The 14,981-nt window shown below is 36.1% G+C and overlaps 1 protein-coding gene and 1 pseudogene across 3 annotated transcripts in view; one reads left to right on the top strand and one right to left on the bottom strand.

The window, feature by feature from the left end:
- The first annotated feature begins 192 nt into the window (after window positions 1–192).
- The window catches only part of MLH1 (MUTL-homolog 1), a 33,689-nt gene continuing 18,900 nt past the window's right edge, over window positions 193–14,981 (top strand). Inside the window, exons 1-11 of one of the 3 annotated variants that reach the window (XM_088108331.1) lie at window positions 193–520; window positions 596–768; window positions 1,193–1,265; window positions 1,756–1,890; window positions 1,988–2,198; window positions 3,030–3,178; window positions 3,941–4,039; window positions 4,718–4,754; window positions 4,861–4,996; window positions 13,958–14,052; window positions 14,149–14,257. In XM_088108331.1, the coding sequence (XP_087964457.1) occupies window positions 281–520; window positions 596–768; window positions 1,193–1,265; window positions 1,756–1,890; window positions 1,988–2,198; window positions 3,030–3,178; window positions 3,941–4,039; window positions 4,718–4,754; window positions 4,861–4,996; window positions 13,958–14,052; window positions 14,149–14,257 (1,457 nt within the window). In that variant the 5' untranslated portion in view covers window positions 193–280. Of the gene's footprint in view, window positions 521–595; window positions 769–1,192; window positions 1,266–1,755; window positions 1,905–1,987; window positions 2,199–3,029; window positions 3,179–3,940; window positions 4,040–4,717; window positions 4,788–4,860; window positions 4,997–13,957; window positions 14,053–14,148; window positions 14,258–14,981 lie in introns of all 3 variants that reach the window. The other 2 variants (XM_088108330.1, XM_088108329.1) reach the window with 2 other exon arrangements.
- Window positions 9,960–11,875, bottom strand: LOC148201516 (thioredoxin-like 1-1, chloroplastic pseudogene; annotated as a pseudogene).

Raw genomic sequence — 14,981 nt, 5'->3', positions numbered from 1 at the left:
ACAAATAAAATTTTTCATTTGATAAAATAAATTTGTGATGCTTAAAAAATTGTATTTAGAACATTTAAGATTCTATTAAAAAATGTGTGTAGAATACATGTTTGGACATAGGTCTATGGAGTGGATTTTCAATTTAAATTATGTTTGAATGTTATTTGTGAAACCAAATTAATTTATTACATGTTATGTTATGTTGGGTTCCTTAAAATGCTGTGTGTGATACCCGCGCCAACGAAGCAACACAAATTGAGCACATCGAATTGAAGTGGTGCGTGAATGCATGGAAGACACTGAGATTGAGAGCGAACCCTTGTCCCGCATGGAGCCTCCCAAAATCCAGCGCCTGAGTGACTCCGTCGTCAACCGAATCGCCGCCGGCGAGGTCATTCAGCGTCCTGTCTCCGCCGTCAAGGAGCTCCTCGAGAACAGCCTCGACGCCTGCGCCTCCTCCGTCAATCTCCTCATCAAGGATGGCGGCCTCAAACTCATCCAAGTCTCCGACGACGGCCACGGAATCCGAGTCAGTCACTCTCAATTCATTCGTTCCTCGTGTAATTTCACAATGTACTCGCGTTTTGATTCTGCTTATATGCAGTTTGAGGACTTGCCGATTCTGTGCGAGCGCCACACGACGTCCAAGCTCTCCGCGTTTGAGGACTTGCAGCGCATCAAGTCGATGGGATTCCGCGGCGAGGCTCTCGCTAGCATGACCTATGTCGGTCACGTCACCGTCACCACCATTACCAAAGACCAGTTGCACGGTTACAGGCACTCACTTTTTCATGTTTTTATCCATTTCCATACTCTTATAGTGTGCTTTTGGTTGTATATTCTTCTATCCAGCGCTTCAAGCGAAAAATATAAGACACAAACATTAAATAAACTTTTCCACTAAAGTCTTATTTCAGAGAAGCTAATTTTAGCTTACATAGAGATTCATTCTTTTTTATTGCTTTCCTAGAAGTATTTGCCGAGAAGTTTATCTAAACGGATACATGTATAATTAATTAAGATTTTGATTAGATAAATACTTCCGGCAGCAGAAAATAAGAAAAAAAATGAAGCAAGCTTACATGTACATTTTTATTTATTTCTTTCTTAAAAATGCTTAACAAAAAGTTGTCCAAGAAAACCTTTATAAGAAGCTTGTTTCTTACATATAGTATATTAGATTTATGCTTCTATGGTTCAGGGTGTCCTACAGAGATGGTGTCATGGAGCACGAACCCAAGCCATGTGCTGCTGTTAAAGGAACACAGATAATGGTTGGTAAACTAATACTTTCGTCATGGCTTCTCCTTTTGTTTCATTGTGATTTATTTTCACGTAAGTATTTATGTATTAAACTAATGACATTGTCATTAATATGTGATATTATTAATGGTCTATTTATGCGTCAACAATACTGTGCCTATTTTTAGATTTCATTATACATTTTGTATCATTATTATGACTTCACGAATTTGATCACTCCATCATTTTTGTCCGCCAATTTCGATCTTACTATTTTAATTGTACAATTTTGGTTTACCTATTGATGTTAACGTGATGTCTAATATTACAGAGCACGTCTGTGCCGACATGACACTTTTTTACTTAGTTAAAATAGTGGGAACCAAATGTGTGAAAGGATAGCAGTAATAGGCCAAAATTGCCATTCAGTAATTTTTGTCTATATTTTACATTATTAATGATGTGTAATGAAGTTGATTAGGATGTTGCTTTCTGATTACCTGAAAGTAATTCTGTTGATAGGTTGAGAATCTGTTCTATAACATGGCTGCAAGGAAGAAGACACTGCAGAATACTTCTGATGATTATTCAAAGATTGTAGACTTGGTAAGCCGATTTGCTATTCATCACATGAAAGTCAGTTTCTCTTGCAGAAAGGTTGGTCTCTTGAGGTACAAAACCTATTTGCTAATGTAATGTTATTAGCTAGCTGCATTGTAAATTACTATGTTATTTTTTCACTTACTGCAATCAGCATGGAGCTGTTAGAGCTGATGTTCACACTGTTGCCACGTCTTCAAGGCTAGATGCCATCAAATCTGTTTATGGTGTCTCAGTTGTTCGCAACCTGATTGAAATTGAAGCTTCAGATGATGATATGTCTTCTTCGGTTTTTGAGATGCATGGCTACATGTCCAATGCGAATTATGCTGCAAAGAAAATCACAATGGTGCTTTTCATCAATGGTATACATGAATTGTACAAACATTAACTGTGGTGCTTTTAAAATTTTGAAGGTGTTTTTCTATTAGATGAATGCTACTGTATATAAAAAATAATATACGCTGGTGTTAGAAGACTCTTCACTGTGCAAAGGGATTTGAAAGGGTTATTTAACACATCCTTATTCTTGCAAATGCAAAGAGGATTTTCCGTGAAAATGTAAAAAAATGTTCGGTCTTTGATTTTTGCTTTTTGCATCTGCTTTAACATCCCATACTAATTCTTGGTTGGGTGCATATTGAAACACTAAATATGGAGTTTCACTTTCATCTTTGGTAAGTTTTGTGCGATATATTTCTTTTAGGGTTTAAGGGATATATCAGAATTTTGATATGAAGAAAAAGGCAAAGAAAAACTTAACAAAAACAGAACTGAATATCATTTCAATTTATCAGAAAGAGAACACAAGCAGATCATATATAGGTTCCAAAGTCTCAAAAGAGGTCACACAAACATAACAGAAAACAGAAAAAATAACATCCGATTAAATAACTAAATGTTTACATGAACATCCCTGATAGGATATATACTTCTAGTGTAAATTATTTTTACACTGTTGATTAATTAAAAAATCATCTTTCGTGTTAATATTATGGTGTTTATTATCAAAGTCAAGAAACTAACCATATATAGTTGTTTGTAATTAGATGACTATATAAAAACATTGCACTGTCAGTACATATTTTCGCCCCTCTTTTGTTAAGTGTTTATCCTTGTTTACTTCAAATTTCTCATTATCTAACATGAGATAACTGTTTATAGATTCTCAAGAAAAGTTTGTCTATGTTCTTCAGATAGACTGGTTGAGTGCTCTGCATTGAAGAGAGCTATTGAAATTGTTTATGCAGCGACATTACCAAAAGCTTCTAAGCCCTTCATATATATCTCAATTGTTTTACCACCCGAAAATGTTGATGTCAATGTACATCCGACAAAGAGGGAGGTAAAAATGTAGTTATGAATATGAATATTAGTGATTCTTTATGATTATTATTTCTAAGTCATTGACTCAAGGTTCTGTATTACTACTAGCAAAACATTTAGCTCTTAAGCTAGAAAATAGGTGGGTTAAAGTATCTTAGATTATGTATAGTTTTTTGGCTATTTGGCGGTGGTAAATGTTGGCTATGAAGTTATAATTTAGGGTTAGGTGGTTCTGAACAAAATTGATGAAATAATCAATTAAGTTTCTAATGTGTTGTTTATTCATGATATTTGCTAAGGAAATTGAATTTTGATGGTGTCATGAACTAACTAGCTCAAAAGCTTAAGTTGTTTGTGGAAAATATATCAATATTTTCGTATCTAACATGCCATCTTGCACTCTTTGAGCTTGAAACATGGAATATGCATGGGTTAACCACAATACACGGTGCTGCAATTCACTTTTTGTTTAGAAGAATGAGGATGGCATGGATCGAATTTCTAACCACATGGTCATATAGACTTTGATATCATGTCTTGGACTAACTTTCCATCGCTAAAATCAATCCTATAGCTAAAAATTCTTGATGAGCTGTATTTTAATATCCCCTCATATAAAGAAGAGCACTTTGAGCTTGAAATGTAGAAAACATGTTGTCTCCCTTTACCACCATGAAAACTTTGGGCTGGATGAAACTTCTATCCCCAGTAAATGATACCACCATGATACCTTATTTCTTCATTCTCTGATGTTGAAAATAGTGCATTTGTTTGCATACAGGTGAGCCTTTTAAATCAGGAAGTCATCATTGAGAAGATACAGTCAGTGGTTGAATCAACATTGAGGAGTTCCAATGAGGCAAGGACATTTCAAGAACAAGTATGTTTGCAACGTAATGCTCAATGTTTAATGTTTTTAGCACATACTTTAAGTATTTGCTAGTATATTGATTTTGGCTCCATCAATTGAATTCATCGGTAGGAAAGGCAGGTGGCAATATGATTTTATATAAAAATGACAGTAAATGAAATTTTCTTAGAAGTTTGCAAATTGACTTTTACAATTTTCAACACCTTATTTTAGCAAATGGTTTGTGAATTTGTTAAGGCATGCTTGGAGTGGATTTTTCTATCACAATAGCTGATAGTGGCAAACTATGTCACAGTAGTACTGGTGTGTGGTAGAGTGGAAACATCTGCTCCCAAAAGCTCAATGCCTATGGCCATGTCTAATTTAGTTAAACCTTTCCTATGGCCATGTCCACTATCACTTTATTTTAACTAATAATCAGGTTGATTCTTTTTTTAAATGAAACCAAACGTTACTAAAGTTCTACTTAATTATATGCTCCAACAAGTTCTTGAATTAATATTCATGTATCAAGTTATCCCCAACCTTTATCTCATGAACATATCCTGTATCAACTGTAAATACTAAAACATCTCTTTATTTTTAATAATTAACGGTTTATGCAAACATGAATCCATATTCTGGTCTGCATCATAATTTTTCTCATTAATTCAAACATTTTCTTTGCATACTTCTCTACTATGGCAGACTACTGCACAATCTCCACTACCTCGTATTAATATAAGTAAGGAGGTTGACCTCAGCCCTATTCCAACAGGTTTGATGCATTTTCTTGTCTCTTATGTTGCATACCTTTTGTTTTTGGCTTATCATAACTTTTATGATGATAGGTTCAAGACCATTGAAAGTTCCTGTACATAAGATGGTTAGAACAGATTCATTAGATCCCGCTGGAAGATTACATGCCTACACACAAATTACGTCTGATAGAAATCTTGAAATGAGTGCTAGTTTGAATGCTGTGAGGTGGTTCCCATATATTTCATTTACGTTTTTATATCTAACTAAGCTAAAACTCATAATATTAGTGGGTTTCAATAATCAGTACATTCTTAATTATTTCAGTACGTTTTGTTTGAGTTTTTTTATCTTGTTTTTGTTACTTTATGTATTTCTTGTGTTTTCTTTAGCATCTCTATCTCTTAATATTGTTCATCTCATTTTCATTGTTAAGTGTAAATTGTCTGAATGTCTCAAAGTTGATGGGAATTACTAGGATTGACTGGGTATGAGTATGAGTATGCATAATATATGTAATTTTAAATTGACTATTGGGATGAGAATTAGTGTGTACATATCTCTCTTGTTGAGAATTAGTGTGTACATCTGTCTTGTCCCCACTCCTTCTCTGTTTTAGATTACTAAAATAGAGTACAAAAATATTCTTATCTTATTTTGTACTCTATTTTGAAATTTATGCAATTAGAACTCTTAGTTGTTATTTAGCATTAGAGAGAAGAAAATTTGTCTTTTTGTGATAGGTTTCTGAATTGGAAACCTATCTAATTTGCACTTAACACACACTCATAGCGTAGAAAAGAAGAATATACTGTATAATTTTGTTATTCAGTATAGTAAATGCACAACCAAACAACCTCCAAGAGAGCCAAATTCTCTCTCCACAGGATAAACGTGATCCTGTCTTTACAGTATGCAATTCAAAAAGTGAGTATTACTCAAATACACCAGCTCTTTTTATAGGAGCTTTATTTCCCACCCAAGCTATATGATTACAGTTATAACTGCCTAACGTCTCTCCCTTTCATAAACTCTCCATACCCTATCATTTTGGCATTGAGTTCTTTATAATATCATGCTTCTTGCACTTTTATTTTTATTTTCTGTAATTTAATTAATATTTGGGTGGGTATTGGTATACTTGTTATTCAATGGAGACGAGGATGGAATTTTATTTAGGAGACAAATATCATGTTTGCTCCAACATAAGGGAGAGGAATGAAAATATATATTCTATTTAGGAGTTGTATATTTCTATTGTTGAAAGGATTAGTGACAAAACAGGTCATGAAGTATGATATCACTTTGATACCACTTTGAAAAGGGGGAAACAGATAAGGAATATAGATTATATAGTGAATTCCGTGTTAGGTACACACATTGGTATTTTGTTTATAATGAAAAAAGAGATACAATAATAAGGAATAAAATCAATATCTAATAATGGAAAATATTTGGTAACCTATTTATTGTAATCAAATCATATCTCTAAGACTCTAACTCAAGATGGAGTATATATTATCATGTTAGACAAACTTGTTAGAAATGTCATCAACATAAGATCTCTTGAGAGACTTAGCAAACATGTCTACTAGTTGGTTGCCAAAGTAGACAAAGTAAATAATGACAAAGCTAGTACACATTTCCAGAACATGACCGTTTCTATATCAAAGTGACAATCAATCTTCAATGTATTTCATCCTTTCAAATCATATCTTTAACACCCCTCCTCAAGCTGAACATTTATATCGTTAGAGGGCATGAAGGTAAACAATACTTTTTAATAAAACATCGTTGGTAGATACTATTTGTCAAAGACTTTCAATACCAAAAAGATAGCTCCCTAAAACCTCCCATAGGGAAACTATGACGTTTTGAGAAAATCTCTCCCCCAAAACAATTAACCACTTTACCCCTTTTATTTCAAAATTCCCTTCTATAATACACATTCCTCTCTCTCTCTCAATATTTCCCTTCCTAACATGTTAACACTACAAATAATTGTTAGTTGGAAGAAAAACTTGTTGGAAAGTTGTCATTGGTAAATAATAACATTCCCTGGAAAAGCTTACAAGAAAGTTGTTGTCAATGAACAGTAACACTGACAGTGAGTATGATAGGGGAATAAATAAGGAAATAAAAGTATAGCGAGAAGCAGAGAGGACCGGTTAGCAATTAATTAGAAGGTAGGGGAGTATAAATAAGGAGTTAGTTGGAAAGGGCGGGATTATTGAATCTATATTTTGTGAGTTTACTGGAACTTAGTCCAGTGGAGGGAGATCAGGCTTCCTTAGGGGTGTTTACACTGCATTTGTACTCTTGATTTCATTAAATAAGAAGAGGTTATTCAGAGGAGTGGGTCTCTTCTGTGTGTATTCTTCAGGTTATTGACTTCTTGATTAAAGAAGTCCATCAGAGTAGTGCATGCAACTTAAAAGTGATAGAAGGAAAAAAAAAATAGAAACACAAAACATGCTTGATTTCTCAAATATTTACTCCTAAGAGCAGTGGACTCACCAGGAGAAGACAAATTTGAGTTTGCTTCTCCTTAGGCTCTTGATATCATGTTGAAAGGAAGAGTGAGAAAACAAGTCGCAAAGGGTGATATTGCTTTCGTATTACGTTGAGAAGAGAAAGCCTGAAAGAAATATAATGAAGGGTTAAATATGTTTTTGTCTCTCAACTATAACGAAAAATTGCAAATGGTCCCAACCCAAAACTTTGATTTTGTTGGTCTTCTTACTTTCAAAAGAAATGGTTTTACTTCCTCTTTTCTAACGGTGTTAAAATTTCTTTGTCAAGGGGGTTGTATTAGAAAGTGAGTTTAAGCCTAATTCAACCCTACAAAATCGGCTTGTAAGGTGAGGTTTGCACCTCACTTATATATTATAAATTGACCTTATCTCTAATCGATGTGAAACTTCCAACACACTCCCTTCACGTCGAGGTATAGACATCTCGTGCGTGATAGTAGAAATTAATGGGTGGTTCTATAGCGGCCTGACAACGGGTGGAAATAGAAATGCCTACTTAGAACTCGCTAGGATAGGCTCTAACCATGACTCTGATACCATATTAGAAAGTGGAAAAATAAGACTGATTTATTATTCTCAATCATAAAAAATACATTCTAATACTCTCTATTTGTAATAATCTAATTCTCCTAAAAAGGGAAATAGGGAAACTAGGAAAGTAAAATAAAATAAAAGATTATATATCTATTTCCTCTAATTAGGAAGATTCTAAAGATATTATCTCAAATTACAACACTCCCCCTCAAGTTGGATCATACAAGATTGTATGAACCAAGCTTGGAATAGTCAAACTCAATTGTAGAGAACGTCAATAAACCAAATTGGACAACAATGGACAAAAGCGAATTAGCACAATGAAACTTCAACTTGAACAGCAATGGACGAGGGCGTACTAGCACCATGAAACTTCAACTTGGACAACAATGGACGAGAGAGATTTCCATCAAAAATGGATGATGACTTGTAGCCGCAAACAACAACAAACTATAAGAACAGATGAAGGGCCTCCAGTGGCGAACAACAACAAAACTTCAACAACATGATTTCCATGAGTAACATATGGGAGGCCTTCAAAGGCTAACAACCACAAACTTGTAGGGACTTAACCACCCTGAACAACAATGAACCTTTAGGAACTTAATTGCCCTAAAAACAACGAACCTTTAGGGACTTAACTACCCTAACAACAATGAACCTTCAAGGACTTCACTCTCCTAACCTTTAGGGACTTAACTGCCCTGAACAACAATAAACCTTTAGGGACTTAACTGTCCTGAACAACAACAAACTTTCAGGGACTTAACTGCCCTAAACAGCAACAAACCTGTAAGAACTGAACTTCCTTGCAGTGGCTAACAGCAACAATCTTGTAGGGACTTAACCACCCTACAGCAGCTGAAACAACAACAAACCTGCAGGGTCTACACTACCCTACAACGGCTAAAACTTTTCTTCCCCTCACGATTGAACACACGTCAGTGACGTGAAGGTGGAAGAACGGGTGAGAATCGATCCGTACTTGGGGACAAATCTGAAACCCCTAACATCGAACGAGTCAAATCAATGGGCGGTCTCAAAGAACAACTCTCAATGAGCTGTTATAACAAAGCATTGGCAGAAACCAAAAACACAAAAGATTGGGACTTATGATGGCATAAAAAAGCCAAAGACAGGTTGGAGGTCCAAAGTTCTCTATTGGACTACTCCTAAATGGTGATACTTAACACTATCACAAGAAGTACGGGCTAAACTCTAGCCCAAGAAGAAAGTTCTCTACAGGGGCTGAAAAATATTTCCCCTCACGGCAAACAGCGGGAACGACGGCTAGTGTACTTCATGAGGCACTCTTAATCTTGACCAAAGAAAATGCAGCAGCTTATTGAGGCGGTAGCGACAAACTGCAGAGGTTACAACAATTGACTGCGGTGACGGCGACTGACTGCCCCAGCGTCGACTGTGGTAGCAGCGGAACGAAGCACTGTTGCTTGAGAAACAGAAACGAAGTGAGAATCCATTGGTGATAGGAGGAGGAAAGGTCCTGGTCTGTTACGTACCTGAGTACGTAAACTAGCCAAATACAACCTTTCACACTCTCTCACACGTAACAGAACAATAAACGAATGATATTGGATGAATGAATCTCTTTTATTGATGGTAATATCTGAATAAAAAAGGGTAAACAATAATTGGGAGCATAACCTCCTTCAATTACTTTGAGAGCATAACCTCCCTCACAAGACAATAATGTCTGTCACAAAACTCAATAATCAAAAGCATCCCTTTAACCCTGGACTCTAACCTTATTTATATTAAGGGTTAAATATGTTTTTAGTCCCTAAACTATTGGCCGTTTCTGGTTTTCGTCCCTCTTTCAAAATAAGGTACAATTTGGTCCCCATTCTTTTCGAAACATTCGTTTTAGTCCTCGGAATTTTGGTTTTAGTCCTCATTTGTTGCTAAATGAGGACCAAATTTTTAAACAGTGTTTAGTTTTCGAGGACTAAAACGAACGTTTCGAAAAGAATGAGGACCAAATTGTACCTTACTTTGAAAGAGGGACGAAAACCAGAAACGGCCAATAGTTTAGGGACTAAAAACATATTTAACCCTTATATTAATTATTTCCCGCCCATCTCTTATTAAATATTCCTCTAGAATATATCTGCATTTAATATAAATATCCTTATATTTAATATTTAATATAAATATCCCTATATTTAATATAAATATCTCTCGGTATATTATCCTAGCATATATCCTTAATTATAAATATCTTATATTGAATATTTCCCTAAATATATATTTATTTACTCTAATTAACTTATACTATATTTATTTACTCTAATTAACTTATACTAAATATTCTCTCTGCTCATATACTTTCCAACCCTTATTATTACCCCTACCTTAGATCGTAACATGGTCATTTGGTGGAGGCATAAACCAGAACATAGTAAGCAGAAGGACCAAACCAGAACTCAGAAACTGAGAGCGAGGTCCGACGATGCGGAAGTGTTCGGTGTGAAGACGGAGTGTTTGGCCAATGCATCTTTAAACTTCTTGATCGTGGCATTGGTGCAGCTAAAGCTACACAATCGACCATGAGCACCTCTATAGAAGCGGAATAAAGGAAGAACATGAACATTGAGGCTATAACACATGGACTTATGCTCCTCATAATTCACCTGAAGGATTTGAACATCAGGATTCATCTCTGCCAGTTGACATATCTTAGGATTAAGAGCTTTGCAGCCACCACAGCTAGGAGAGAAGAAATCAACCACCACCAACTTGTCCCCCGCGTTTAATAGTGACTCTACAAGGTCTTGGGCGAAAATCACCTCTTTCATGTTGGGTTGAAGCCCCTTTTCCCACTATTTCTGAACATTCCCTATTCTAAGGGTCATCTGAGCACCAGTTTCAACCACGAACTGATCCTGTTGGGTATTCCTCTATTTACATGAGAGTGAAGCTTTTTACCCTAAAACTCGAAAGACGACCAAGATCTGCGAATCTGAGACTTTAACTTGAGAGAAGTGTACCCTCTGATGCCAGAAACGAAGCTACGAGAATCGGGAACCGTCCCCCTTCGATGGTGGCGATGACTACTACCGAGCAAAGAAGAAACGAAACTCGCCTTAGTCAAAACCTTAGCCATTAAATTTTCCTCGGCTTCAAAACCCATTAATAGATGAACAAAGCAGAAAAGTCTCTCTTGTTCTGTTAGAGAGAGAAGGTGAGAAGACGGAGATGTTGTGAAGACAACGAAGATGACAGCAATGGCTGCTATGGAGGGACAGAACAGAGAGAGGAAGGTCCGGCGAGACGACCAGCAGTGGCATGGTTTGATGCCGACGCCGGGAGGGCGGCGCGTGACAAACATGCACCTGAGATCTCACGGAGAGAGGAGGTGCGTGACGGCACGTGCGGAGGAGTATGAGACGGCGACCACCAGGATTAGGTCGCGCTCGAAGAGAAGCCCCAGATCCGCTGGTCACCAATCGGAACTACGACGGTGGTCGATGGCGGACAGTGGCCGGCGACGTACGAAGGCTGGCAGCGGACTGGCGGCGGATAGCGGCGATACACGGTGGAGTAAGCAGCAAAGGTAGTGGCCTTTCTTGGATTCTTCGAAGAAGAGACTTTCGGTCTCTTTGATTCAACTGGGAATCAATAAGAATGCCAAAAAGAGCCAAAATTGATTGGGCATCAACAAATCTAAAACACCAGTTTCAGCTACTGGTTCGAAAGGGAATGGGTTCGAATCCCATTCTGATCATACTCAAATAAACTCTATATCTGGTAATATTGGAAAAAAGGCCAGAATTCTAAGGCAGAACTTGACTAGGGCAATTGGAACCTATTAAAAACACATGTTAAAGAAGAGACTTTTAGGGGCCGCCGGTGGCCATAGCGGCTGGCCGCCGGCGGACAGCAAAGACAGTGGAAGTGGATCAGACAAGCTCTGATACCAAGTGGAAAAATAAGACTGATTTATTATTCTCAATCATAAAAAATACATTCTGATATTCTTTATTTGTAATAATCTAATTCTCCTAAAAAGGGAAATAGGGAAACTAGGAAAGTAAAATAAAAAAAAGATTATATATCTATTTCCTCTAATTTGGAAGATTCTAAAGATATTATCTCAAATTACAATAGGTTGATTAGGGTTCTTCATGGCTTCAACAAACCCAATTCTCAGACTTGGACGCTACCAATTTCACTGCCACTCCAACCCTCTTTTGCAATCTCATGTTCGATCAAACTCACCATAATCACATTCACTTTTCTCTGCATCAGTTTTAAACATAAACCGGTTATCACAAAACCTTGTCTTCTTCCCCATTCACACACCACTATCACACATTTTAAAACTTTTGATTCAACTTTTTAAAATGAATAAAACATAGTGAATTGGTTGGATATAAATTTAAATTTACAAATCATTTTAGAATACGAACCAGTACTACAATTACTTAACCTATGTGATAGAATAAAGTTGATAATTATGGTTTGAATGCAAAATAATTTTTTAGAAGACAAATACATCAAAATTATTACTTTTCTTTTTTCACAAAAACAATGGTTTGATTTGAAGGAAAGCTTATGTCCTAAGTTGGGTGTTTAGTAGTTCACAAAATTTTGCCAAAATTACTTCTACTTTCAATAAAAAATGGGTAAGGAGAGAAGGTGAAGTTGCATGGAGGAGCCTTGTTAGAGGAAGGAAATTGGTGCTGGCTCCGTTTTGGATGTCCGAGAATGGTAGGCTTTGCTAGTATGGACTGTGGCTACAATATCTCCAACGACGAGGATGACTTATGGGTACATTGTGATTCTCGACCACACCAAGTTTAGGGTTTGTTAGAAGAATGAAGAAAGGGGGAAAATCAGTAGAGCTGGTGGAACAGCGATGGTGTGGCCAGTGTTGGAGTGCCTCACAGAAAGGGATGAACACACTTTTAAGGGACACTAAACCTTGTGCTATTATTGAAGAAAGAAGGGGGCAACCAATGCTTTTTTTCTGGGAAATTTTTTTGAAGACGTCGGAATGAAAGACAGGGAAGATGAGAGCGAGCCTTGTGAATGGAGATGGAAAAAGTGGAGAATGAATGGTTTTGGTTGATGAAGGTGAAGATGGGATGTGAAACAGAGATGGTGGAGTTCTAGAAAAAAATAATTTTACTTCAAAAAGATAAAATTGTTGCAGCCACATGTCACTTTACATGGCAACTACGTGTTACTTTACATGGCAGCTTAAGTTGAATGCCGTTTATCATGTAGAATAAAATTTAATGTCATTGGAAATGAAGGACTAAAACCATTGCTTTTGAAAGTAGGGGGACCAAACAAAATCAAAGTTTCAAGTCGGAACCATGTGCAATTTTTCGTTATAGTTAAGAAACCAATAACATATTTAACCTTATATAATGAATTTTTCGTTTTGTGTACAAAAATGAATATACTTATTTGTATTGAAGCAGAGATCTATAATAATGAACGAAATCAATATCTAATAACAAAACTATGTTATAAGATATTTCCTATCAAATCATATCATAGTTATTGTTTGGGATCTCACATCGACTATAAGTGAAAGGGCGTGAATCTCACTTTACAAGCGGATTTTTTGAGGTTGTTTTAAGATTAGAGTCTACTTTTTAAGATAGTATCAAAGTCTACCCTAGCAAGATTTGTTGAGCTTATTGTCCTAATCGTTATTGAACCACCTATATGTATCTAGTACTCCATTCGAGATGTCTAGGTCTTGGGGTAAGGGAGTGTGTTGGAGACCCCATATCAATTATAAGTGAGTGGGTGCAAACCTTACCGTACAAACTAATTTTGTGAGATCAAATTAGGTTTAATATCCACTTTCTAAAACCTACCTCTTTAATATAGTCAAATCATGAGTTATTAGTGATTAGGATTTGATTTCTATGCTTTTTGATATATTTTCCTATTTGTCTTGTTTCCTGAACCTCAAGGTTGTAATCATGTTCTATGCGTGCTCAATAATTCTGAGGGTTTCTTAAAGCAGTTTAGAAATTTTGATCCCTTTTCAAGTATGTTTGGTTGTTAGAAGGTTGCCAGTGTTAGATACATTTCAATGACTGGAATACATATATTGCTAATTTGCTTTGTCCCTTGCCAGGTCTTCCATTAGACAAAGAAGGAACCCGAAAGATTCTCTAGAACTCACAAGTGTTCAACAACTTCTTGATGAGATAAATAGCAATTGTGACCCTGGTATGATTCTAGACTACTGATAATGAAGACTCTGTCCTGTGATGTACCCATGCAGGTTGATTTTGAAAATGTTTCCTACTGACTTTTATCCTGTAGGCATGATGGACATTGTAAGGCATTGCACATATGTTGGAATGGCAGATGATGTTTTTGCTTTGCTTCAACATAATACCTGTCTTTATCTTGCAAATGTTGTGAACTTGAGGTAGATATTATGTTTTTGTTAGTTTAAGCTGTAAAATATTTAACGCAAAGTTCTATAACAAATCATAATGTTTGAAGCATGTGAATATTAAAAATCGGTATCTGAATGAGGTTACCAATTTTTCATTTAGATTTGACAATAATGTGGTTGGTTTATAGGCAGTCAATTAAAATGGTCAGAAGGAGGAAGAGATGGTGAGTAAATTTTTCATGTTAGTTGTAAACCTGTCTATGAACTGCTTTTACCAATCCATTTTAGAGGTTTCACTTCAGGGAGGAATTTCAATGTCCTTGAAAAATAAAACCTCTTACCTGTGATTGTTGAGGCAGGGCCATAGTTCATGAGATTAACCAGTTTGAAATTTCACACATATTTCTTATGCACAGGATATCAGTGTACTTTCTTGAATCGTCTGTCTTACTGAATTCTTTAAGGAAAAGTGCATCCAGCCACTCTAAACTTTGGAAAATATGCAAAGATACCGTGAACTTTAGAAGCTATCAGTTGGCGGAAAAGTCACACCAATAGACTCCATCTGTGCTCCATTAATTCACTGATGGAGAAGTGACATGACCAAATCAAGACCTTAGTTTATCTGCATTGCTTGGTCGTGGAATTTTTTCCTTAAACAGTTTCCAAATTCTTTACTCTCTAGAATTAAAACACAAAATTAAAATAAAGGGATTTGGGTTTTAAGATTGAACCACTGATCTCCTCTTGAATT

Source organism: Vigna umbellata, chromosome 3 (assembly GCF_029865625.1).
Source record: "Vigna umbellata cultivar VRB3 chromosome 3, Vumbellata_1.0, whole genome shotgun sequence".
Classification (NCBI taxonomy): Eukaryota; Viridiplantae; Streptophyta; class Magnoliopsida; order Fabales; family Fabaceae; genus Vigna; species Vigna umbellata.
This window is presented reverse-complemented; position numbering and strand designations above follow the sequence as displayed.